This window comes from Agelaius phoeniceus, chromosome 2 (genome assembly GCF_051311805.1).
Source record: "Agelaius phoeniceus isolate bAgePho1 chromosome 2, bAgePho1.hap1, whole genome shotgun sequence".
In the NCBI taxonomy this organism is placed as follows: Eukaryota; Metazoa; Chordata; class Aves; order Passeriformes; family Icteridae; genus Agelaius; species Agelaius phoeniceus.
In genome coordinates, this window is record NC_135266.1 from 107,404,007 (window position 1) to 107,431,976 (window position 27,970).

Genomic DNA, 27,970 nt, shown 5'->3' on the forward strand with positions numbered 1-27,970 from the left:
TACAGCAATAGTAATAACTTAAAGAACAGGCAGAATCCTATTGACATTCAGCACTGTCATCAGCATCTTCAAAAATGCTTATAAATAGTACAGGGAAATTATTGGCAGGAAGGTCACATGTTTCCTAGGTTGCTTAAATAACAGAAAACAAAATTAAATTCCTCTTAATGAGCGTGGCTTGAGACTGATTTTCATGGATTAAAACAGATTAACCCACTAAACATAGCTTCAGATCCTGATTCAATTTTTTTCTTTTCCCAAAGCTAAATGATGTTTAAGTTCTTCTTCTATTGTTCAGGTTGGTTTTGTTTTGTTTTCTTTTTTTTTTTTCCTTTGGACAAAAAACAAAACAAAACCAAAGATATACATGAAAAATTTGGCAAAGAAAGGGTTATAGAGTAAGTTGCAGCCACCTGTTCTGAGTGTTCACCAAGAAGGATAATCAGATGTGGCTAGCTGACTAATACAGATGTGGGCTGAGCTGTTAAAAGACATGAAGTCTTTCAGAAGAGGATTCCCAAGAGACGAGGATGGAAATGTGGTTTTCTTTGGTGTGTGGCCAAGATTTTAGTGGGAGTATTGGGTTATTACAAGCTGTTATTTATGTATGGCAAAGGAACAATCAAGACCTTCCTTATGCTTACATTTTTCTGCTGTCCTGTAAAGGCAATACCATTTGTAAATCTCTCAAAAGGTATTTAAGCCTTGCATGAATTTGCAGTGTCCTCTCCTGCCTTGCTTTGAAGGGCTTCGCTCTTCAACTAGGTCATTCATTGCATGGCTAAGAAAATGGGCTCTTTTTGTCAGGCTCAGTAAAATCTTTACCAAAACAGTATTCTCTGAGTATATTTCACATTCATCTTCTCATCTTAGCCTTGCTGACTACAAATTGGCCTTGGATACTCTCTTATGCAGTGATCTCCAGTTCTTTGTAGTGGTTGTCTTGTCAACAAAAGCTCTTCATTTCCCAGCTCTCAACTACTTTGCACTTGTCAACTAGGCAGTCTCACAGACTACCTTAACATGAGTGTCAAACTTAAAATCACCATCTCTTTATCAAACTTCTAATTGGCAAAACCCTGACCCAATACATGTGCTTTCAAAGACCTTTAAGATCATTGAGTCCAGGTGTTAACATGGTCAAGTCCACCAGTAAACTGTCTCCTTAAATGCCACATCTTCATGCCTTTAAATGCTTCCAGTGTTGGTGACTCCCCCACTTCCCTGGGCAGCCTGAGCGAGTGCTTGACAATGTTTCCACAAAGAAATTTTTTCTGATTTCTGATTAACCTGATCTAAATCCCTGCTAAAATAACTTCAGGCCATCTCCTCTTGTCCTGTCACTTGTAACCTGGGAGAAGAGCCTGATCCCACCTGGCTGCACCCTCCTTTCAGGCAGTTGTAGAGAGTGGTAGTGTTCCCCCTAAGCCTCCTTTCCTCCAGATCAAACGCCCCCAGCTGCTCCTCACCAAACTTGTGCTCCAGACCCTTCCCCAGCTCTGTTTCCCTTCTTGGACGCACTTCAGCCCCTCACTTCTTGCAGTGAGGAGCCCAAAACTGAGCACAGGACTGAGGTGTGACCTCAGCAGTGCCCAGCACAGAGCACAGTCCCTGCCCTGGTCCTGCTGTCACACCACTGCTGATCCAGGTCAGGTGCCATTGGTCTTCTTGGCCACCTGGGCACAGCTGGCTCATGTTCAGCCACTGTTGATCAGCAGCCCCAGGTCCTTTTTCACCAAGGATCTTTCCAGCCACACTGTCCCCAGCCCATAGCACGGCAGGGGGTTGCTGTGACCCAAGTGCAAGACCTCGTTGAACCTCAGACCACTGGTCCCAGCCCATGGATCCAGCCTGTTCAGCTCCCTCTGTAGTGCCTTGCTGCCTTCCAGCAGATCAAAACTCCAGCCCAAATTTGTTTCATGTGTTTCTGCGAATAGACTGAGGGTGCACTTGATCCCACCATTCAGATCATCAATAAAGATGTTAAATAGAATTGGCCCAAATACTGAGCTCTGAGGAACACCTCTAGTGACTGGCCACCAGCTGATTAAACTCCACTCATCACCATTCTCTGGGCCCAGCCATCCAACTATTTTTTTAATTCAGGAATTTAATCTCCTGTGTCTCCCTATTACTATCTGTTTGTATTTTTGGTTTACATTTTTGCTTTCCAAGGTACAGAAGAACACAATTTAAAGGATGACTGAAGTGTTTGTGTGGTTATTTCCAGCTTTATTCTTTATGGCTATTACAGTGTATTGATTATTAGAATTTAATGGTGGATGGAGTTTCAGGAAATTAAAAATTTCTTTGTGGTCTCTGATCTCAATGCAACTGTAAGATTAGGGGGATATTGTCTGTGTAACAAGGGGAAATAAAAGAGAAATTCTACCTTGAAAGGTTTCCACTGTCAAATCTCCCAAGGCTTTTTTTTCCTTGGGTTTTGCCAGTCAAGTAAACAAGTTTTCCCTTCCTGTTTTTTTTTTTTTTTAAAGTTTATGGGAGAATCAGGAATTGAAAGGAGTTGAAGTTAACCTCACCCAGGGGGCTGAAGTACCCTTCCTAACCTTTTACATCCATCTGGTTTTGCTTTTAGGAGGGGAACAGGCAGAAGATATCTTTTTTTTGTAGGAAAGGACTGACACATTTGCACCCTTCCAGGTGCACTCCTCTGGTGTTCTGCAGTTGGCACACATTCTTTGTTCCCTCAGTATAGGGAAGGTGAAGCTTTCAGGATGCTTCACTGCCAGTCAGGCTCCTCTGGTAAAGACTTGGCTTTGTCCATGCATCCTTCAAAAATATAGGATTTGGGCTAAGTGACAGAAGGATAATCACAATTTCTAAGGAGTCACTAAAAACCCCCTTAAATTTCTACAGAGCCTTTTCTGCAGAGAAGGCTGTGACTCGAGGGTTGTGGTATTTCTTGGTGTGGAATTTTTGAAATCTGGTGGGTCATAAAATCAAAAAGTGGTGTGAATGTGAAGATTTGACAGGAGGAAGGATGCTGTTTCCATGCACAGCATCTTGCTACTGAGAATGGACTGTCCTGGGATTTTACACTTCTTCATACACTGAAAATGGACTTCAGTCCCCAATATCCATCTTTGGGTCTCCATCTCTAATGATCAGTCCCTTCAGGCAATATTTAATTGAGTAGTACAGTAATTTTATGATCAAGATATAAATTTGTTACAAGCTAGATTGTGACTGACAAACTCATTTCACCTATGACCTAAACTGAATACGAACTCAACTCTTCTCAGGTAGGAAACTGATAAAATTGTTTTCAACTCATGGCCAGGGGATTTAGAGTGCACATTTTTAGTGGTTAATCTGGGATTTAAACCTGAAACCAGTTAGTAAAGGAGTTGGCCAAACCCAAGATAGATAAGGCATGATTTTTTTTCCAGAGTAGGATCACCTCACAGAATGTTAGTGTTACCGAAATAGTGCTTTTGGTGGCAAAGACAAAATCCCTAGTTTTTATTTTAGCATTGAAATACATGGATGTAATATTTCTTGGAAACATGTCTATATGTTACGTTCTTGACTATACACTAAAAGTAAAAAAGCTAAAGCAAATATTACAGCATTCGTATTGTGTGTTTTTGTATGTTTTGCTAGTGATGATAGATAAAACAGAGTTTTAAAAGGTATTTTCTGTAAAATGGCATGCAGACTACTCTAATGCAGATGTTGGTCAGCATCTTTTTTTAAAATAAATTCCTAGAAATTAACCACAGCCAGAAGGAAAGGGAATGGCTTTCTCAGACATTTCAATATGCTGAAATTAAACAAAGCAAAAATTATCTTTATGCTGTACAGTTAACTTTTAATAATCATCGAAATTCTCTCTTACTTAAAATAAATTAAGGACTTTCCAGCTTTAAGTCTGGGTGAACAAAGACCTTTCAAGAACATTTGCCTGTGGTTCTGTAATTTTATTGTATAAATAGATATTCTCATTGGTCACTGTTTGCTTTACGTTTTTTTACTTCATATTTAAAACTGACATATATTTGAATACTTACTATTATATGGTCAGTGGAGCTATTCATTTAATAGGTCAAATAATCACTATATTTCACTTGCATGCTGGGGGTTTAATTCATTTAACATTTTAATCTTCCATCAGTTTTTCCTTTAAGAGGATTTCAGTGCATATACAGGATTTGTATAAATCTGTGGAGTAAATTTATTCTTTTAACAGTTTTATTCTTTCATCAGAAATTCATTTAAATGGATTCTACTATATATCACATTCATTGCCAGAGTGGCTTTAGGTCAGGCTGTAATTGATGCAAAAGCAATGAGGTATTAAAAGAGAAAGGAAATATCTGAAATTGGAAAGGGTTCAAAAAGTGTGCCATTGTAAGGCCATGACATTCCTCGGATATGATGGGGGCAGGGGGTGGACCACTCATAAACCATTTTTGTCCAAAGCCTGGAATAGCTGCTGATTTCAGGTTCTGCTAAAGCCAGAATCTGTGCTAAGAGGGCCAAGTTTGAAGGGGCACATCAACACAAGAATCCCATATCAGGGTGTAAATGTAGTCCCCTATATTTGAGACAATTATAGAAATATCAAACCAGAAAAATTTAGGGGAAATTTTTTCTTCTTCAGTTTGTTTATGCAAGGCATTTGGCATATTCAGGATTTTGTGATGTTTCTTGTTTTGTTTGGGGTTTTGCTCGTTAACGTAGGCTGCTCTGTTGGTATGGGATGCACAGAGCAGTGACTGGAATGTGTTCCTTTTCCCAAGTTCTGAAGTAGATTGGTAATGGCCAAGCTTAGCAGAAAATAAAGAAGGTAGAACTGGTAGGGGTTGTCATGTTCACAGGCACAAACAGAGACAAGGGGAAAAGAGAATGGTGTAGCTAGTGTAAATATGCTAAGATTTCCTAGATATAGGAAAAAAAAGTAGCAAAAAAATTTCTGAATTTCTACAGGTCACCTACTACCATTTAATACATGCAGCATAGGGACAGACTCTTAAAAATATTAATCAAAGCTAATTAATGACTTAGCTAGGTTGTTATACTGCAAGAGCTACAGGCTGTGGGTCCATACCTCTGTCCAGATGCAGCCCCACAGCTGCCTGTGGGTGACCATGCTGACAAAAGCTCCCTGGCTGTGTGTGTGTGTGTAAGTCAAAGACTGTCCAAAATGTACCTGGCTGTGTGATACTTCCACTGGTATTTGCTGCAGGAGCTGATGGAACTTCCCAGTATATATGGGGTGGCCTGTGGGCTTCTGGTAGTGCTGGTGCACTCAGACAGCCAACTTGCATAATCTCGAAGTAAATAGAGGAAAACAGTGGTTGAAAGCTGACAATAGACAGGAAAAAATTGTAAAATAGCTGATGAAAATTACTGAATTTCTGAGGAATATGCTAGAGGGATAGAATCTGTAATATTTATGTGTGTGTAAGGAAGACTACATATCTTAAGTCAATTAAATAATATCAGTAACATTAATGGAAAAAAATTGCCAAGAAAATAAATTTATGGCAACATCACTATTTTTTAAAGGAAAAGCATAAACCTGGATAATTTCTTTTTGTGTATGACACATAGAGTATCTCATAGTCAATTTAAAAATTGTTCTTTTGCTAGAATTGCCAATAGTTGGAAGGAAGTTTGGAATATAAGCAGCATTCCACCACTGAATTAGATCAATAAAGAAAGGTATAATGAAGTCTGTTGAACATGTACTGTGCTTCTGATTTTAATTCAGCAAGTAAACTATAAAAATCAATTTTTTACATGTAAAACTAAAATTCCATCTCAGAAATTACAATAATTACACATAATTTTCTTAGTTTTCACAGAGACCTTTTGATGATGTGATGTAATTATTTCTTTTGTAATAACTTTTTCAACTCACACATATATGACCCAGACTATGGCTGAGAGCGCATCTAATTTAGGCTTATGGTTAAAAGTACAGGAAAGAAAAGTTTTAGTATTAGGAGAGGCACAATGCCTAAATCTCTGGCAGCAGTGGGGGCACAAGGAGCAAGATCCTGCAGAACATTTTCTCTGCTGACAGTTTTTTCATCTGGGTGATGGCTTTTGAGTGTGGGCCAAGTCTCAGCCCATCCTGGTGGTTGGGGTTAAGGTTAGGAGAGAGACAGTTTGCACTTTCTTCACTCAACTTGATAATTGGTTTTTCATTTTCCTCTCTATGAGAGCTCTGTATTTATAGGATATCCTTCCATCACACTTCCAAGTTGCATCCTTAGAGTGGTGTGATGGCTGTGTATGCTAGGGATCTGGTGCCTTCAGCTTGCTGCAGTCAATTTACTTTTGACAACCAAGAAATTTGATTTTTATAATGAGGTGTAAATCACAGGAAAGGGTTGTCTATAATGGACTTAGTAGAGTTAGGAGCAAGAGTGCAGCAGTTCATCTCAAGAGGATTTAAAATAGCTGCAGAGTAAAGGACATAATCTTCATGGAGAAGGAGAATTTGAAGAAATTTGGGACAGCCAGTTAATAGTTACACAGCTTGAAGGTTCAAAAGCTGTTGTTGACTTGTTACGGTCCATTGTGGCTCTGGTGTGGTACTTGGTTTGATATATAAGAATTCCAGGAGCTAGGAGGCTGGCTGAGAACAGAAAGGTGGGGTGAAATGCAGCATACCCAAAACAGCTGCAGTGTCTCACTGCTCAGTACACTGAGCTGCGTGTTTATTAAATTGAATTATACCTTTAAATTAATTCAATTGAATGTGAGACGAATTAATTATAGATCATTCTTGGTGAGGCTGTAAATATGGCTTGATAGAACCCAGCTCCACAAATAGGAAAAGCCTACAATAATGTATTTGTGTGTTTACATATCACTCCCCTGTGGTGGCTTAGCAAGCAGAAAGAAGTCTAAAACCACAGGGGGAAGGTTTAAATAGGATGATGCAGACATTAGTGAATGATTAACCATAATTTCACAAAGGTGGAGGGTAAGCTGTTCATTTTGCAGAATCTCACAAATGTGTTTTGAACGATTAACTAAATTTGCTCGGCAAAAGTTTAATTAAGGCTGCCACTGATTAACAGCAATTATTTAACCCAGTGTCTAGACTGGCTACTCACACTGTGTGGAGAGCACAGTAGTAATGATAGGAAAGTGTTCAGGGGTTCTTGGACTGTCTGTGCCAGCTACCCCACCTGCAAGGAGCAGAGGCGATCAGGCAACATCCCACAGCTCTCCTTAAAGGCCCTGCGTAGCCCCGGCGGAGTCTCCTTAACGGAGTGCGCAGACACAGCATCCATACACAGCCAGCCCTGTGGGCCAGCGCACCAGGGAGCAGGGTCAGAGCCCTGTCCTCCCTGCTGAAAGAATGGATGCTGCTCTTGATGCCCTTGACATTCCTACAAAGCTGCAAAACCTGACTAGGCCTTGTTTCTTGGGCAAAGAAACTCCAGGCAGGGAATGAATGGAGCTCTCTTGTGTTCTCCTTTGCTCCTTCTTCCTCCAACAGCCCACCCTCCCCTTCCTTCTTGTTGCTCTTTGTGAGAATGAGTGTAATCTGGCTGGTTACACCAATATTTTCAAATGCTGCTTATGGGTAATACTATTTAATGATGTCTGTTTCACATATTTATTTTTTTTTCTTTGTCAGAAGGAAAAAAAAAAAGACCAGTGCTCTTAATAATAACTTATGACTAAGCTGATTAGGAAATAAGTATTTCCTTGAAAGCATTTTGCAAGGAAGCACAAATATTCCTTCAAAAAACACAAATTCTCTTCACAGGTTTATCACAACCTTCTTACTTGTATTTTTACTCAATTGTTAAACATTCTCTCAACTTTACATGACAGAAATTCTGGTCTCACAGAGAGGTTCTATTGCCTGTATCTCAAGCCCCAGTGAGGTGTTGGTTGTCAGATAATGGCAGACCAGATGACTCTCTCTGATGGCTACTGGATGCAGCTCTGCCTTCTAAACAGCTCCATGAATGTTACTATAAAATTAGGAAACATGGTTCCCTTGGATGGTTGACACAGCAACATACAAGTTAGACGTTCTTTATTATTGATGTTCTTTATAATTAAGAAGACCTGTGCAATCTGGGCAGGATTTCAGTGCCTTCCCAAGCCCTGACAAAGATATAAATCCTCCTGTAACTGAAATGTCTTCTGCTTTCATGCCCAAATCATGCAGTTTGCTGGTGTTCCATCCGTTTGCTCCGCAACTTGCTGTGAATACTCTTTTGGAGACACTGAGCATTTCATTTATATCTCTCCTATATTGTGATGTTTGCAGAGTTACAGTGTTATTCAAGCAGGAATGTCACACATTTCAGAATTTCCAGCATTACTTCATTAGCAGTTTATATGAATGCTCCAAAAGATGTTACCTTGTTTACAATGATTTTCAAGCTCACACACAAATTTACTAAAAAGTGAACTCATGTTACTGTTCATGTAACTCATGTTACTATTAAGAAAGCCATATGCCTTGCTCTATATTTGCACCTAAGACCTAAACTTAATGTCTACTATACCAAGTATGGTATTTCTATTTTTCTATCAGCAAACTATAAATCTAGTTAATTTTTAGCCTGCTTGCTTTCTGTTTATATACCTCATTACTGTATATCATTACTGCTTACAGCAGTACAATAAAAAACATACAGTCAAGAAGTAGCATAGCCACAAAAAGTTAAAAAAACCTCAGAACTGGAAATCATGAATTATCTTTGGATCAGGTTATTAAGGGTGTTCCTATCAATCTACTTCTGTGTCTTGTTTATCCTTTGAATACTCATAAATAATTAGCTTATCTCTTTTTATAAGTGTCTAAAATAAAGGACTAATGATGTCAGGGCAGCTTGCTTTGACATTTATGAAATACGCTATGATCTACCTGTAACTGATTGTAGGGGTAGCTGGAAGAGCATATTTTTAGATTGTTTCATTTTCTGTTATCAGAAAATCTGTCAGCCTTAGCTGGAAGGCTTAAGCTGTTCCCCTACTTCAAGGAGGCCTCACTGTGTCATGCCCTTGGGAAGCATCTGTTGTTTCATTTTGTGAGCCGACGTTCAGGTTAAACTGCAGAGGATTAGCCAGGTCCTCCTCCTTTTTTTGTTGCACCTGCTGTTCCCCAGAGCCCCCCAGGGCACAGAGGGGGCTGAATGCTGTCCCTGGGGATCAGGGTTGTGTGGGAGGCAGACCCTGGGGCTGCTTTGGGGTTCCCAAAGAAAGTGTAGGGAGAGAGAAGTGGAGAGAAGCAGGGGGAGGATGTTGCCAGCAGGTCCCTCTGTTCCTTGACTTTCTCAGGCTCAAGGTAACCCATTCTCCTGCCTCTTGAGAGGCACCAGCTTTGAAGTGAGCTTTCCTTCCCTCCCAGAGGCAGGGTTTAGACCCTGTCCCTCCTTCTCCTTCATGGTCACTTGGATTACTGTCTTCATTGATAACATCACACCAGGTACCCAAAGGGGCCAAGTTAAGACCACATGAATGCCTTATATGCAGGTATTGTTATTTTTTCAATAACTTTCTGAAATTTACTGTAGCATAGCCATGCCACTTCACTATTACTTCAACAATATACAATTGCAATTTAGCCCCAATGGGTAGCTCTTCATCATTACAAAGCTGCTTTTGGCTCCATGTGTCACTTCTCCCACTGGTGAGCACAAATCCAGGTTTGCCCACTCAGGGGCTCTTTGCTCACCACCCACCCCACACCACACTGGAGGAGCAGATGTGTGTGGGTCGGGTGATGGAGGTGGGGCCCTGCTCCTCTGCAATCCCAGCAGCCAGCACTTGGCAAGGGCCTAAAGAAAATAGAACAAAAAGAGGAGTTCCTTCTGGGCATAGGCAGGGGGAAGCAGCTCTATTTCAATGTCAGCAGGGTAGTCTCTGCAGTACTGGATTACCTGCCCCCACAGAAAAATCCATGGTCCCTTTTCCCCACACAGAATTAGGAGATTAAACTCAGGTCTGACATCTTTCAGTCTTAGAAGCAATTGACAGGTTTTAGAGAAAGTCCTGGATTGCCATAATCCGGTTGTAGGGTGACAGATGTTTGCTTAGCTGGGTTTAGTTCACCAGGTGGGATGGCCTCTATTCTTCAGGTTAGTCCCAGGACATAGGATAGGTAGTAAGATGATGCTTTGAAATTCAAAGTTACAAAGGGTTACAGAGGAACTCTTTCTCTGTCAGAGTGTTTTGATGATTTGTGGCAGGCTGCTTTAGATGCTGCACTGTGGCTGCAGATTCTTCAAAGTATCTGCTGCTTCATCTAAGAATAATCTCAATTTTGTGAAGGTTTAACATGAACCAGCTGTTCTACAACCATATGGTGACCTGAGCAAGACACTGAACTGACTAGATTTTTTCAGTTTTACTAAGTGTGGTGTTTTATGTGGATACAGAAAAATGCAAGATAGAGAAGTTTATAAAATATGTCTCACTGCATTCACTTCTACTCTTGGAGCAGCTGCTTATGCTCAGCCTCTGAACTGAGTCAGTCAATTTACTCCAATAGATACTAAATCAGTCCCTTTATTCTTAATGATTAGACAGCAGCAAAAGGCACATCTGATAAAACATGGAGTAATCCAACACAAAACTTAAGCTTTCCTCACGGAGAAAGAAATGAGCCCTAACTGTGGCTGAGCAGGTTAATGGCAAAACTGTACCGAGTAAAATCATTCTGCAAAGTGAAAGCAGGATCAAAGACATTAGACACTGGCAATAGCATGTTTAAGGGACAATAAAGAGTGCCTCAAGCCATATTTGTCAGCTACTATTCCTGTCTTATAATTAACAGCAGATGACAATTGAGTTAAATCTTAACACTTCACTTTGCAGATTTTCTGTAAACAAGGTAATTTGTTTGGCTTAGTTCTGTATTCCAAGTAACCCTTAGAAAAGTTTTACTTCACTGAAAACTACCATCCATCTCTTAAATTCAAGAGTTTTATCTGACCTGGCTTCCTTAAACATTTTACTTTTTTTTGCAAAGATTAAAAAATACACTGTGGAGTAAAATTATCTCAGCTTTGAAAATATGAAATTGCATCTGAAGCAGTGCTTCAGTATGTAGTAATTTACTGTGGTGCCTCTAAAGCACAGATGGGAGAGTATAGAAAGAGGATTAAGCTGCTTTCCATATCCTAAACTTTATCAGGGATAACACAGAAAACTGTGTCATTCATTACTGCCTGGGGAGTTCTTAAGTGTTAACAATTTATCCAGCTGATACAGGAGAAAAGCTAGGAAAAATTTTTTTTCATTAGCAATAACAGACTGCAACTAAAATGAAAGTCAAAGTTGCATTGCAAGAATTTTGTTCACCTGCCAAACAGAGGAAATTAATTGCTTCACGTTACATCTAAGCCAAAGTCTAAGTGCGTGAACTCAAGAAAAGCGCTGCTGAAAAATTTGTTATCTGGAGTCTTTATTTCTGAAAAAGGCTATTTTTGCTACATTAAAAATGAAGAATAATGAGACATTGGTTTTGATACTTAATGCCATGCAAGGTTTATGTTCATACACCGTGCTTCACATCACACAACTAAAATGGTTTAGGATTTAGTTGAGAACCTATTAAAATCAGAAGGAATACCCTCATTAACATTTAGCAGCCTTTGGATCAGACCTACCCAAAGATTCAGCTGATAATACAACACGTGCAAGAGATTACAACCTAAGTCTTGTTATCCCTTGTAATTATATCTCCCTCATGTTTGTTTTCACTTGGATGCTTTGGCAATTTTTCTAGACACTTCTGTTTAATCTGTGCACTTGGATTTAGCAGAATTTTATGACTGCAGTAGTTTTTCAATGATTTTTGAGTTTGTACAAATCCAAAGTTGTACTGCTCAAGTGGTAAGGGTACTGTGGTTTTTCTGTAAAGATGTCTTTGCAGAGTAGTTCTTAATTTTGTAAATAGAAGCCCACTAATATACCATGTATTTTAATTAAAAAAAAAAGATAAAATGTCTCTACTTGCAGGTTTTCTAGAAATTGTCACAAACCATTTTATGGAATTCAGTGTGTGTGTATGTGTGTATATATATACACATATATATTTAGATAGATATGCACGAAGATTTCTCTGCCTCAAGAGTATGCATTTAATCCTAAAAGTGCTAAGTTGATTGAAAATTTTTCCATTACATCTTTTGGTCAAATTCTGTAGGATTTCTGCATGAAAGCCTGGACCTGCATTGAATCTCTTTTTACATGGTATTTTTGTCTCAGTTTCCACTGGAAACTATTGCTACAGATCTATTTCTCTTCTCCTAGCTTTTGTTCTAGTAATGTCTGCTCCCAGATTCTTTTTGTCGGCTGGACTTTATCTTCTGCTACTACAATTAGTACAAAACCCACAGGTAACATGGAGATGTAGGATGCCGTTTGAAAATGGGAAAACATCCCTGGAGTACTTAAGATCACACAAGCAGACACATTGCACTGAGATGTTTGGTCAAGAACAGATGAGTATCCCATCTCCAGCAGTGACTGAAATTTTTATTAGTCATATTCAGAAATGTAATTCCAGCCCTCACATTGTGTTTTTTCGTTTTGACTACCTAATCCCTTAATAATATATTATGCCTTTCTTGGTGTCTGTGAGATAAATAATATACTTTCTTTAAGGAAGCGTAAACTGATGCCCAGCAAAACTGTGGTTGTGGCTGACACCACTTGCAGAAGCAGTGGAAGTTTCCAGGCTAGGATATGTGCACACACATTTATCTTCTCCTATTCAGTTTTCATATGGTGCCATCATTTTCTTTTAAATAAGATTCCCTGTGTCCACTCAATCCAACTGGGTTTTTCCAGCAAGGCACTGGTGACAAAATGGACTGACTTCCCTGTGGTTAGTACTACACACAGCAGCAAACTACTGAAAATCAGCCCATAGCATTTGGCTTTGCTTTTTTGAAATGGCTCCTTCCTCACCCTCACTATTTCCATCCTGGAAATTCCCAGAGACTGGAGGAAGGAATGCAGTGGGGAGCAGAGGGAGATGACAGAGTAAGATGCATGCCAGCTTTTGCTCCTCAAGAGGTCACACAGAAATAATAAAGAAAAAAAGATTGGCAATTGTACTAAATATACTGCACAGTTTACAAACTAACTGCAGAATTAGACTGTTTCCACTTTCATTCAGAGGATGAACAAGGATCTTTGCTGGATGCTTAGTACACAAATCTGTAGCTCAGATTTTGGTTTTCTTCTGACTTGTTCCCTGAGCACACATAGCCAGTCCTCCAAAACGTTTTATTTTACTTGCTGCAACAATTTTCATTTCTACTCAAGTGAAATCAATATTTAATGTTTATTGGAGCTCTGACAGGGGAATTCACTTGTATCCCCTTTCAAGTGACTGCTCTGGCAGCCAGGCCAAAAAGTCATGCACAAGCTCTTACACATTTATACACTCCTCTCCTTAGCTCCACTGGTGTCTAATTAATCTGCATAAAGCAGAACAGCTGATTCAAGGTTCTGGAGAAGGAGAAAGTCACCTGGTGTGGTGAAATCACATGAAGAGAACAGAAAACAAGAAGAAAATTTGAACCCTAGAGAGAAAGGATGCTGTGACTGGGTGGGTTGCAGCAGGAAGGGTAGGTTCTGTCCACTCCTCTACCCTTATTCTCTACAAAGCTTCCTTGGTTGAGGTTGCTCTGAAGAAAGCAGTCAGATTAATGGCAGAGATACCATAGGAACATGAATGCATAAATTATAGATCCTGATTTAGCTTAAATGTAGGGTAGCTGTCTAGCTGCTAAATATTGTCAAGAAATCTACAGTGTCTGAATTTTTGCACAGACAGACTTTACATTTCTAAGTATCTTTAAGCATCTTACGAGTGAAGAAGCAACTGAAACCACAGATGTGAAAATCAGCATTTGGACTTCAGACATTCCCTCATCAGTGACTGCTAGGTGACATGTATATGATTTTCATTTTTAGTGATATAGACAATAAACTCAACTGTATGACAACATTGGTGTAGTGCTGCATTCCCTGCCATGGGGACACTGATAGGATAACTGTGCTGAAGATTGTGAAGTTTTAGATCTGATACCACTGGTACCATGTGAGTGCTTGTGATAAAGGTGGGAGGGGATGGCCAGCAGTGCCATCTCTGGAGTCCCACCCACCCACTATCTTGGGTAAAACTGCTTCTAGGTGTTTGTAGCACTAAACCAATATCTGTGAGATTCATTAAGCTATTCCTGATGGATATATGGAGCTTATTTGTGAACATGTCTTTCTGCATACAGCAGTATTTTCCTTTTGGTGTTTTTAGGGTAGCAGGGTTTTGAGCTGCATGTGGATTCAATAGAGTTAGAGTAAATCTTGGCAGTTCTATGGTCATCCAGGATAAAAAACCAGTCATCTATTCTACTGAATCCCACTTTGAAGAATTTGAGTGAAATAAGAGCAGGGAAAGTCACTGGGGAATGGGTCCCTCTTTGATGTACAAGCCTTTGAACTGTTACTATGCGTATTGTCTACACCCTTTTTGCAGATTGCTGGATGCCAGTCTTCCTCAAGAACTGTCCCAGTTGTTCCTTGCTCTCATAAATTAAAATAAGCTAACCTATCCAGGTAGAAATTCCTATTCAAACACAGAAATACTGCCTTGGTATTTCCCTGTTTCCCCTCTCAATCCATCTGTAATTCATTAGGGTGATGTTAATTGTCCTGCTGAAAGACTCTGTTCTACTAATGTAGAAAAACACTGAAATTTCCTCAGCAGCAGGTTTGGGTTTTTTTGTTGTATTGTTTTGGGGGTTTTTGTCTACTTTTTTTTTTTTTTTTTTTTTAATCTATGTTCTTCTTTTCAGGTTATCCATCACAGGCTTTTGGTCAGTTGCCTGAGGTAATAATGTTCTGCTAAATCAGGGCATGGGGGCAAGAAAGGTTACCCTGCTCAACCTTTATAAAGTTTCTGGAACTGCCAACTCCAAGCATCTTGTTTAACCAGGATGATTAAAAGAGTGATAATATCCAGTTACTAGCTCTGAGACAATTTGGCCATCTGAGGTACCATGAGGACTCAGCTACAGCAAGCAAGGCTGTTCTCCACAGAAATGAATATGTGCTGGTGTGCTGCCAAGATTATTCTAGGGCTGCAGATGGCATCTACTGTTCCCACTGTATAAGCCTGGTTTAATGTGACTGGTGCAGACAGTGTGTAGCCGATGGAAATTTTTTTACTGATGGGATGCGATAATCAAATTTAAATTTTGTTTTCCCTAAATATTTTAGAACACACCAGCCATGTGTTGTTCTTACAACATGTCCTGACAGTAGTGTAAGAACTTCTTCTTCCCCAAATATGGATCTTCTGCATATTTGATTATCTTAATAATAGCCTGCAGTAGCTGGTACAGATGGGTCCTGTTTTGGAGGTACATGAAGTCATGAGTTGCCATTGGGCATAAGAACTGCCATTTTTTAAAGGGGCCATAAAAGGCAAATACAGTTTATCTCTCACATGGCATAGTATGTTTGTAGAAGTGATGGCAAGTGCTATAACACATGGGGAGGCAGTAAGACAGTGTAGCAGGGTCATGGATAGTCAAAAAAGAGGACACTCCAAGCTGGAGGCTCTGCAATCACATGCACGGGGATGTAAACAGCTCAAATTGCCACTGTGTGAATTGATGTCTCCTTGCTTCTAAAAAACAGCACTGTCCTAAGGATTAGCTACCCAAGTGTGACTTCTTGGGGACACCAGATCAGCTGGCAAAGCCCAGAGGAGAGAAATACCAAGGTTTGCTGATATCCACTAGCTCAGGATCTATCCAGAGCAACTTCCACGAATATAAATGTTCCATCCAAACAATGTGGAGCTGTTAAGCTGTGTAAAACAGCAAGGTGGGAAGAAGTGCTCTGTGGGCAGCATCCATTACTTGGTGAAGCATGAACTATTTTATGTAGTCTATTCTAGCTCATGACTTTTATTTGCAGCTCTTAAGTGTTTAGACCATTGTCTTTCAAGCAAATTTTGTACTTCTTGGGTGCATTAGTACTCAGACTTCAGAAGTGGTCTAGAATATTAGAATTTCATTGGATTTTTCTGAGTAGAAATTGAAACCCAAGTTGCAGAGTGATAGAGAAAAGCTTTATTTGACACAACAGCAACTGTTGCATTGTTGTGCTTCTTAATGTATAACTGCTGTGGAATGCTGGTCTTCTCAAGCTGTATCAAGGAATTGTCTTTTTTATCAGAAAAGGGTTTTATACAGCTCCTGAATCTATGTTAGAATTAGTGTACTCAAAATGTGTTTCTTGTACTGCAGAATTTTCTGGGAACAATATATAACAGAACCTGCTGCAGGCAGCAGGTACATTTCTAAATCAGCTAAGAATCCATGGAATAGGTAAGTGAAAACTAAGTGGAGAATTTCTGAGTTCCTAATTTGATTTCCAAAAAGGGAAGTCTCACAAAAACCTAATAAAAAAATGAGAACACGGGACAGGAGCTCACCAGTGTAATTGTTAGGCTTTATTTTTATTTTTTTATTCTAGATGCTGCTGCAGCCTCACTGTCTGCTAGTGAGTTCCTCCTGATTTGATGAGAGTCAAAGAGTGTTGGGGAAGATTCCTGAGGACAGAAGAATAATTTTGTGTTGGATCTACAAATTTAGGCAGATGCAAATCTGAACTAGCTGGCTAAGAACCAGGTCCAGCCCTAAAAACAGCAGAAAATATGGTGGTATGGACAAAATAGTACCTTCTGCTGAGAGGCTACTCATGGAGATGTAGGGGTGGAGGGTGGGCTGTGAGAAGCAGCTGGCTCCTGTTTCTCTCAGAGCGTGGAGCTGTCAGCAGCCATCTGTGGGTATGTCCTGAAGATAAGGCAGTGCTTGGGAACAGGAATAGGTGTCTATGGCCACAGGAACTGGGGCAAGTTAGGATAGACTTAGAATCATAGAATCACAGAGGGGTTTGGGTTGGAAGAGATCATTTCCTTCCAACCCCACAGCCAAGGGCAGGGACGCTTTCCCCTATCCCAAGTTGCTCAGAGCCCCATCCAGCCTGGCCTTGAACACTCCCAGGGATGGGGCAGCCACAGCTCCTCTGGACAACCTGTGCCAGCGCTCACCACCCTCACAGGGATGAATTTCTTCCTAACAGTGAATCTATGTCAGTTTGAAGCCATTTCCCCTTGTCCTGTCACCACATGCTCTTAGAAACTCTCTGCCTGTCTTGTAGGTTCCCTTCAGATACTGGGAGGTGCTCTAAGGTCTTCTCAGAACTTTTTCTTTTCCAGGCAGAACAATCCCAGTTCTCTCAGCCTTTCCTCCCAGCAGAGCTGCTCCATCCCTGTGATCCCCTTGGTGCCTGCTCTGGCCTGGCTCCAGCAGGTCCCTGTCCTTGCTGTGCTGGAGCCCAGAGCTGATGCAGCCCTGCAGGTGGGGTCTCAGCAGAGGGGGCAGAGGGGCAGAATCCCCTCCCTGCCCTGCTGCCCACGGGGCTCTGGATGAGCCCAGCACACGGGGGGCTCTGGGCTCCCAATGGCCAGGGCATGGCCAGCCTCTCACCCACCAGCACCCCCAGCTCCTTCTCCCAGGGCTCCTCTGGGTCCGTTCTCCTCCCAGCCAGTCTTTGTGCTTGGAATTACCTTGATCCAGGTGTAGGACCTGGCTTTGTTGAACTTTATGAGGTTCACACAGACCCACCTCTCAAGCTGGTCAAGGCCCATCTGGATGGCATCCCTTCCCTCCAGCGTGTTCACAGGTTGGTGAAAATCTGCTGAAGGTGAACTCAGTCCCACTGTCCTGTCACCCAAAGCCCCCCACCCTCAGGCTGTGTCCTACATGACATTTAAATTGCTAGGGGAACCCTGAATTAAATTGCCAGAAATGCTAAGATCGATAGATGGATTCTTCTTGGCTTCATTTAGCTTTGGATCATGCTCTCAAGGAAGAAATAGATGACTACAGGCCTTAACCTGAATTCTCATAGGCAAGAGTGGAGAGGTAATCTTTCTTGCAGAGTGGATTGGAAAAACTCTGCTAGCCTTTCCAAATTCTGTTCTAACTGCTCCCACCAGGCCTGGGTGGCTGCACACTTAGAGGGCAGCACTGATTGTTTGGAGCTCTTTCCAGCAGGGTGCTGTCATCTTGATATTAAAAAAAAAAAGCCATCAAAGTAAAAGGGAAGTGGGGTGATGGAAAACTAAATGTTTGCAAAACAGGCCAGTTCTTTGAATTTCCCAATCCATTACATAACAAAAATGCATGAACTGTGTGATTAAGAATACTAAGTAGTAAGTACAGAAATCAGTTCTGTTTAGTGAAGATTCAAATCCCCTTGAGGATTTAAAATGTTTTTTAAAGTCTAAGGAGGTATGTGGGGGGTGACATCTTTTCTATAAATGGATAGAATTACTAAGCACAAGGGATTTATTTAACCAGGAAACTTACATTACTGAGATTAGACATCTCGTTTTCAAGGTGCTCTGCGAAGATAATGACTCCTATACCCATAATTCACTGTAGACATCAGTTTTGTCTGATAATACATAAATTGACCTGATGATAGAAGTTAGCAGTTTTCACTCTAAATTGCAGTATAGTGCTAGATAGCAATAAAGAATGTGTGGGGGTGATTCATTGAGTTTCTGTAAATTATAGAGCAGGGGATTTGGCCCTCCTGTTCAGGAAATATACATTTCATCTCTAAAACAGAGATGCAGTTTTTCCTTTCATTAAAATATAAATGCTCCGAAAAACAAAATTAAATCTTTTGGAACAAGGGAAAGAACAATGTGGTTATTTAACCTGAAAAGAAGGTTAGCCTCAAGGAATAGCTGAATGTTACAATGAATCATATGGAAAACACCATGGGCTTTTGTGATGCTGTGATTAAATGTGATCAGTTAGCAGGAGAAGGTGCGTGAAATTCTGATTACAGAGAATTTGATGGGAATTTTGCCAGTGACTTTAATATGCACAGAGCTTCCCTTGAATCCTAGGAACTGTGAAAGCATTTTACTTGCCTATTTGATTTTGAGTTAGGGAATATTGGCTCTTCTTGTCTTTATTTGCTTGATTTTCTGGGGTGAAGTAAATGTTATAGCATTTTATGTTGAGTAAGGTTAAAATAGTCTCTAACTGAACTAAACTCTGTTGAAAATCCTTGTTGCAAAGGTGTAAAAGCTGCTGGAATTGATCCCTGCATCTGTAAGATTTTCTTTTCAGAGGAGGAACAGACTATTGCAATTTGGCAAAGGTGAAGAGGATTGTGAAGGATTTTTTCCTTACCAATTTTTAATTAGCTGCTGAATGTAAAAGGAGGAAATGAAGAAGCTGCCTCTAAATTGAAGGAGATTCTAAAAGAAAAAAAAATCAATACCGTTTAAGGAATCAGATTTTTAGTTGGTACTTCATGGGTCCTTTCCAAACTATTAAGTAGATGTAATTTAGAGCCACTGATTGGAACATCTGATTCAGGAATATCAAATGTTAGTAGCTCTGTCTTAGAGACTCTATTGTGTTTGTGGTCTGAAATGGAGCTTTCTACCATTTAGAGTGTTTTCAGGGGATGTGCATGGCAGAAAATGTTAAACTTGTCTTACAGTGGAAGTCTCCCAGGTTCAGACAGGGACTTCTCATGGAGCTCTTGGCCGTGGGTTGTGGGTCACACAGCTCTGCACAGAACTGCTTTGTCACCTGCCTGCTGGAAATGAGCAGGAGGACCTGAAAGGAGACAGGGATTTTATTCAGTGTGCACCTATGGGATTGCCCTCACGTGTCAGGGAATGAGTGGGGTATGGAGTAGGCACTGGCTCAAAGGAAGTGCTGAAAGTTCTTCTCTCCAAAGAAATGGGAGAGCAAGAGGGAAGCCTCTGACTTTATTTCTGAACTTCCACTTCCCACCTAGATAATAGCAATGCACTACATTTACTTTGAAATGATATTAAAGTAATAATTCAGCCTTTTACGTGGCGTGAATAGAGAAATGTGGCCACTCAGCCTAAAAGAAGTTGCATGTTTAACACTCAGACTATATCAGACTATATCATTGTTGCTTTTAGTTTTAAACCTGTATGAAAACATTCAGATGACAAACAAATGATGATCAGAAGACAACTAGATGTACATTTTAATTAAGGATTGATGTGCTATAAGAGGAAAAACTGGAGGAGGAAGAAAATAGGAGTAAATATTATTTCCATATTTACTGAAATGCATCCAAGTTAAAAGCTACTAATACATTATTTTATCTTTGTCCATCACACAAAGAAATCTGTGAACCACACAGCCCTGCTGAGTTCTCCCAGTGGCAGATGAAGCTGCACCAGTAGAGTGGCTGTCATTAGAAGGGGAGCCTGGAGCTAGGGCTCAATTGAGAGTACCTGCACCATAGCTCGACCTTTACTGCTTGTATGCCATCTTAGATTATGGGTTGCCACTTACTGTGAACACACAGCTGAAATCCAGTCTCCTGAAAAGGCCAAGGATGCCTTGAGATCTCAGCTATGAGGTCTATTCATTGTGCAGGAATAGAAAACTCAGTATACGAAAGTCTCAATTTGTGTGACTTTTTTTTCCTTTATTTTATTTTTTTTGAGGATGTAGAGCCCAAGCATGTAGAAATCATGGAGCAGCAACAAAAGAGAATGAAATGCAAACAATAATTTAAGATGAAAGCTGGGAAGTAAAGGTTCAACTATTTGATAAAAAACTTTTTCCTGTCCCCTGTTATAATGGGTTTGCTGTTCTGTTATGCTACTGCTGCAGAAAAATGCACTATTTATAACAGATAAAATATACATAGAGGTCATAACACTGATGTCACTTTCAAATTTGATCTATTTAGTTACTGTTTTTTAATTATTCTCAAATCTCAAATTCTTTCCACAGAGAGCTATGGTGTCAAATGGCATTATGAACTCTTGCTGAGTATTTTATTTACATTATTCATCCTGCTAATAATCTGTTGCTTCTTATTTTAATTATTCTAGTAGGTGTTTCCTTACAGTTTGTGACTTATCTAGTAGTCTAATGTCATCTCTAGTTTAGGCCTATCAACAAACTTGACCCTTACAGAAAGTTGTATCAGTGAATAACAAACATCTCAAGTGTTACTTTTTCATAAGAAGAGTTTTACCACTTGACAGTATCCAAAACCATGTAATAACATGCATTTTTGCCTTCCTACACAGTTTCCTTGCCATATATGTGTATCTGTAGCTGTAGGAACAGCTTTTTCTATTTTAATGTTTATTCTTTAATTTTTCTCTGTTCTGCATGTCTGTAAATATAGGCATAATGAAAACTTGATAGCTTAGTTTAAGGTCTGCCCTTTTAGTTACTCTTACCATGAGGATCTGCAGTATAAAATCAAGAAACTTCCTCCTAAATGTTTCGGAATATATAGGCAAATAATCTCAAAAGCTACAACCTAAAATCAAGAAATTAAATCAGTCTGAATGGAAGATTCAGAATTACTTATTTTCATTTTACTATAGTAACTTATATAGTACTCCAGTCTTTCTGGAGTTTTCCAGATAGCTATTACTGTAAATAGGCATTAAAAAAAAAAGTAATTAATTCTCTGTAGCTGGAAAAGGTGCTTTTGGTCATTACTTTCATAGTGCTCTGCACATGAGGTTTCTGCTGGTAGTTTAGTTTTTCCAGCTGGAGAACCTGAGGCACAGGAAGGATTAGTGCTTGCTCCCTCACAAGAAAACTAGCAAGTGAGCCATAAAGCAAATGCAAGCCCATCTGTGGCAAGCTTAGTCTCTCAAATGTCTATTTTTGTGTCACTAGGTGGTAATTGACAAAATCTGTTACTATTCCTCAAGTTTATAGAAGGAGTAAATGAGAAGTGTCTCATTAATTTGCTTCCAAACAATAGCATTTGTCATAAAGCTCTTCACAGCCATCCTTACTTTACTAATATGTGAAACCAACCTGAAATTATAACTGAAAAAGAGGCCTGGGAAAAGCCTTCAAGAAGATTTTTACATACTTCACAGCAAATTGGAAAAGTGTAAGTTAAGGATTTTTCCTTTAAAATCCTAAATCTTATCTGTGTTTGTTTGTGTGAGCCTTGTTTGGGTTTTGCTCATGGTAGAAACCAACTTATGTTAAAATGTATTTATCCTGCCAAAGTACAGACATTTCAAATTCTCTGGGATGCAGATTCAGACTAAGAAATTACTAGAATAAACTGAAAAAGTCAGAAGTAGGAGTGATGAAGGAGATGCCTGTCCTTTACAAATATGAAGCTGTGGGCCCAAAGAAAGGAAATCAAGATCATGGTCACAACACGACACTGCCTCTCCATTAGTGGTGAATTTCAGCTTCTCTGTTCAGTACCAATTGCTCCTTGTTCAGGTAATCAAATTTCATAGCATTCACATAAAAGCTGTCAGAAATTAATTTATGGGAAATTAATTGTGGGTTGGTGGGCAATATTATTCCCAACATAGTCTAATTTCAGGTATTTAATAATCTGTAAGAATTGAGACTGCCAGTGCTTTTTCAGCATTAATTCTTTGTTAGACTGTTCTGCTCCACAATTGGTGATGGAATTTTCCTGGTTTACATACCAGCTAGTGACACAGACTAGTGTTTTTCTCTACAATCATTTCTCCTTTGTTTGCTTGTCTGTATACTTTGTAAAACCTCTCACTATAACCCATGGGTCAGCTTTAACCACTCTCAATTTTTTTTTTATTTTCCAGATTTGCCAAGTTTTCAAACGGCAAAATTGGTTTAATCCTAATCTTCATCATCAAGCAACCAACATGTTAGGCAGCAGTTTGGTAACTATTTTTTAGAGTACAGATGTACAATTTGAGATTTTTGCCTGGTTTTTCATTGGTTGGTTGTGGGTATTTTCAGTAAATTGTTTGTGACTCACAAGTTGGTTTTTTTTCCAAGATCTGTAAGTAAGAAGGTTCCATTCATAATGTAGTCACTAATAATTACTGCATTTTGTGTAATAATTCATGTGTATAGAAAACCAGCATTTCATGAGAATTTCTGTCTTTTGATAATCTCAGTAAATTGAGAAGATTTGCCTTGGAGTTAGTTGCATGTGCCAGTAGTCTCAGACAGAAAAAGTTTTATTTCTCTTAGATGATAAACTTTAATGGAAACAACAGCCTGCAAGAGAGCATTTTCTGAGTTCATGAAAATCATTCAGACCATGCTTTTGTTTTGCTAGTAAACACTGCTCTTTAATTCAGAAAGCAGTTTGTATTGGCCTGGGGAAGCCTGTCTCATTTGATAATGGGCTCTGAATCCAGTGGATTATTGCAGGGATTTTATCTTGCAGTAATCTCCAGGGAGAAATGTACAAACAGCTGGGAGAGCAAGAAGGAACCGCATTGTGCAGCAGGAGTTTGTGGAGCAGAATTTTAGGGTGCTGGAGTGGCTCTCAATACCAACATGAATCTTTTCTGTTTTTCTCTGGTAAGTGTGAACAGACATGTTTTTTTTAGTGGGTTACTGAGTTTATAAACTGAACTGGTGGGTGTGCTTTTGTGGAAAATAATGACGGGTTTATATCACAAGCAGTTCAAGGGTTGTATAACAACAGTGAGTCTCTTTAGCCTAGATGGAGTTTTTGTGGAAGAAATTGTATGTAGCAAAATATGATTCAGTAAAAATCTAAAGCAGAGAATATATAATAAATGTGCCATCCACTATCTGGGACTATTGCAAAAACGTGCAGATTTAGTCATGAGGCACTTAATCCAAATATGGTAAAACACCAGAGAAGTAGGATAAAATTACTAAATATATGTATGTATGTATGTTATAATTTGTTTTCCACGAGGGATTTTTAATTTTTTTTTTTTTTTTTTTTTTTACATAAAAGTATGCTTTTTTCCTCCTTCAGTAGTTTGGGAGAACTGCTAGAACTTTTCAAGCCATAGTTTTCTATTAGCCAAACATGAGAAGATGGTAATCAGGAATAAATTAGTCATGGCAATATTTGCACACAGACAGAGGACTTGATTTAAGACCCTCTTTAGTTGGTTTTGCTTTTTTGCATTTTCTCTTTCTGTTTGTTTGTTTTCATTGGTTCGTTGGTTGGTTTGGGGAATTTTCTTTCTAGTTTTTTTTTTTTCCCCCTTTCTCTTTCCTTGCCCCAAGGCTATTGCTCAGAATGAACAGGTAAATCAGGACAGGAAATCCACAGAAACTGCTTCTGTTTTAAGAGCTTAACCATCTGCCAATACCAATGCCCAGTATTAGTAATGGTAATTAGCTGAGTATATTTGCTGCATTTACCCAGCATAGTAGATCTGTTTGCCCATTTTTCATCTTTTGTCCTGATGTTTAGTATATCTTTCCCATACATTTAGAAAGAACAATAGAAATCAATATTCAAGCTGCACAAATACAAACTCAAATAGGGCAACTGCTTTGTGTAAATCGTTGCTCCTGATTGCTAATACTATCTTAGTGCAGAGTCCTGGTGTTTTCCAGATCATAAGGATTAAAAGCTGGTTTGTACTTAAAGTAAAATGCAATGGTATTTCAGGAATCTGTGACAAGCACCTCTCAAAAAAATAATTCCCTGGGAACTCAGTGACAATTTTGATCATAGTTTAGTTTGAATGCCTATGTATTTGTACAAAGTTAACAGTGGCTTTGTGGTACAGCCTGTAACAGCTTGAAAATACTCATTTCAGAAGTTCTCTGGGAAAGAACTGTTCTATCAATATTTTACTGTTCTGTTGGAGCAGCTCCTTGTTTTCTAAGAAGTTCACTTTTAAAAAAGGTGTTGAGCCTTGTATTAGTAGAGAAACCAACATTTAGATGAAATGTCAGGTAGATTGTGTGAGTGAGAGGAGGTCAAGCTCCAGTTCCCCTGTTAGACTGAGTATGCAGCACCCAGGGTTTCTGTGGGAGAGGCAATGACTGCTCTGATAATGGATGGTTCAGACAAGTGAAAGCTGGTGCCATGATAGTTTCTGTAATGAAATAATTAGTTCTGTTTAAAGATTGCTGCTAAGAAGATAACCTCCCTTCTTTACAAGCTTTACACGGGAGCCATTCTGTCTGCTTTGGTAATCTTCTGCTCACCCAGCAAAACACCTCACAAGTTATCAACATCTAAAGATAATTTATAGATCATTAATGGGTTTCATAAAAAGAAAAGCCCTGTGCAGTCCTCTCTGTGCCTGTGACATGGGGCAGTTGCTTTCAATATTCAGATTGTCTAGTTTGGAAATGAGCTGGTGATCCAAGCATGTGCACAGGCCACTTTTACTCTGTCACCCTGTGACCATGGAAAGGCTGGCTGCAAAATAGTTGTAGCATCAATATAAGGGTATTTTTCCCTTCAAGGGAGTCAAGCCAAAAATAATGAACATCAACAACATAATTAGGATTCAAAGGCAACTTTTAAAGGTGTTATGGGAGAGAGTGGCTCAGTAGACACAAATAGCCACCAAGGAATAGAAATCATGGTTGATTTACATCGAGTGAACATCTGGAGCAACTGCTAAACCTGAAACTGTGGAAGAGAAGTTCAGACTATTGACAGACAGAACAAAAAGAGCTGTACAAAAGAAATTATATTCTCATGGAAGTATTTATCTCATGTAGACTGACTGACAAGATTTCAGACTGCAAAAATTGTGTGTGTGTACTTATGTGTGCATATGCATATACTGTTAAAATACTCTGGTTTATAGCTCAGAAGATACCTTTCTACCCTACAGTGGAGTATAGTGGTTGAAGTAATCTACAACCTAAGAGAATGACAATAACATTCTGTTTAACCAGACTTCTGGCTAATCAAAAGTGGTGGAACAACCAGGTTGTTAGAGGAACATCTGTTATTACTGTTGAATTTAATTTGTGTTTGCTTTCATGTCTGTCCATAATATTGAAACATAGCTCTAGCATGAGACACAGTGTTATGGGCCAGTCTTGCAAGTGGTGATGTGGAGGCTAGAGACACATAATAGTCACAAGAAGATTGTGATGAGGCTTTGGAGTCTGAACTGAATTCTCCCCTTCCCAGTGAGGCAAACAGGAATTACTCCAATCTGTCACCACCTGGGAGTCTTCTGATCTACTAGTATGAGTGCTCCAGCATGGGGTACTTCCCCAGCAGTACTTTGTGTCCTGAGTTGACTTCAGGATGATTTGGTTTCTCAGCTGAGATTATTTTTCTCATCAGACTCATTGCCTTGTTCTCAAGAGATTTGCAGGCAAATTAGATTTGCCTTCAAAACCTTGTGTTTTGCCTTCAAAACCTTGTGTCCCTTTTCCATTTACAAAATGATCAACAGGGTAAATGTCCCTTTTTTTTTTGTAGGTATATTATGTTAGAAGGTCAACCTTAGACCCTAAATTTGAAGTGTCTTTTCCATCTCATGGTGTTTAGCATGTCAGACAATTGAATCAGAGCAATACTCTTTGTATTGTGGGCAATATACAGAGAGAGTTCCAAATGAAGCACTGCTTTTGTACGAGTTGCAAGAAATTATGCTGCCAAACCACCTGTTTTGCTACACTACCTAATAAATATCAGAACCCTACAAATATGATAAGTTTATTATTGAACTGTGAATTCCTTTAGTTAAGGTAGAATATTTTTCCTGCATTATTTTCCTAAGTTGGCTCTCCTATATCAAGGATATATGCACTAGGGTTAGCACCAATTCACCTGGAACAGTACCTGTTAGACCTATTCTGATCTATACTCACAACCCCTGCCCTTCAGTGAAGTTTTCATAAGAAAGCACAGCAGAAACCTGTGTAAGAAGGCCAGCAGAGAAAGGCTGTGACACTCCTAATCACAGTGTTGTTCGCACCAGTTATTCAAGTTGAGCACTGCTCTTAGGATTTAAGCCAAACAAGATCCCTTTCATTTGTCTATTTCTTTCCCATATGGTCCCTTTCTAACCACCACTTTTGTTAGGAAAATGTAAAGTTAAGTACTGAGTGAAAGTCTAATCCTCTTAGTGATTTTCAGTAGCATTGGACTAGTTGTGTTTTATTTTGATTGTTGTTTTAAAGATGTGCTGACAGCACAATGTAAAACGTATTACATGAAATGTTATAAGCTGAAAAAGCCCTTGGCACTAAAAGCTAATGTTTCTATAGTGCAGAATGCAGAGAGAATGAGTATTAATAAAAGTGATGTAGTGGATAAATTGTGAATTAGCTGGAGCCTCTATGTTAAAGAAACCATAGAAAGGTGCTAATGCTGCTCTGACTAGTGGGACATGATGGTACTTAGGAATGGACTGGACTTAAAAATATGTTTTACCAAAGAAGAATTAACTGAATGTGGAAAGACCTTCCTCTAAAGTGGTGCATGATTAGAAGAGATCTAAGTGGTTGAACTTTGTAGTGCTTCCCATGTAATCATCTCTATGTAGTCATTGTTCCTTTTAGCTGGATTGCTATCATCCCACCACAGACAGGGTTCCACCCCTAAACCTGAGATGGAAAATGACCTGGCTGCATTACTAAATTCTCCTTTTCTACCTTATGACCAACCTAGTCTCTGCTTGCCATGATGATAAAAATAGCATGCAAAGGGAAGAGCTACAGGCGATAATTTTCTTCTAGATCTGAACTAGGATATTTTGGATATTTTATCCCATGAAACTCCTGAAGCAAAGAGCTTCAGAAAACGTTTTTAATTCTATGTAGGATAAAGGAAATGTGCTAATTACTCCAGAATTAAGTTCATATTTTATTCTGCTATCTCTCATTTTCCTCTGTGATGTTTACTGTGCTCAGGACTACTAAAAGAATTAATGTATGAAATGAAAAAACTTTTCTGACTTGGCAGGCTTTGATATTCAGGTTTTACAGATTTAAGTGTAAAATAACATAAAATAGAAGGGAGAAAGAAAATTTCAATTTCAGTTAAATGCTTTGAGTTGCCCTCAAAGAAAGGCAATTACTACAAGGAAAATATACTCTTATAAAAGTATATAGCCAGCAAGCAAAGAAAACAATTTTGAAAACTGAAGATGTATTTTCTCTTTTTT

The 27,970-nt window shown here is 39.3% G+C and overlaps 1 protein-coding gene across 1 annotated transcript in view; it reads left to right on the forward strand.

The window, feature by feature from the left end:
- The window catches only part of SAMSN1 (SAM domain, SH3 domain and nuclear localization signals 1), a 65,231-nt gene that overhangs the window by 18,722 nt on the left and 18,539 nt on the right, over positions 1-27,970 (forward strand). The window contains exons 2-3 of the mRNA XM_077174508.1: positions 22,682-22,762; positions 23,278-23,414. Of these exons, the coding sequence (XP_077030623.1) occupies positions 23,391-23,414 (24 nt within the window). The 5' untranslated portion in view covers positions 22,682-22,762; positions 23,278-23,390. The remainder of the gene's footprint in view (positions 1-22,681; positions 22,763-23,277; positions 23,415-27,970) is intronic.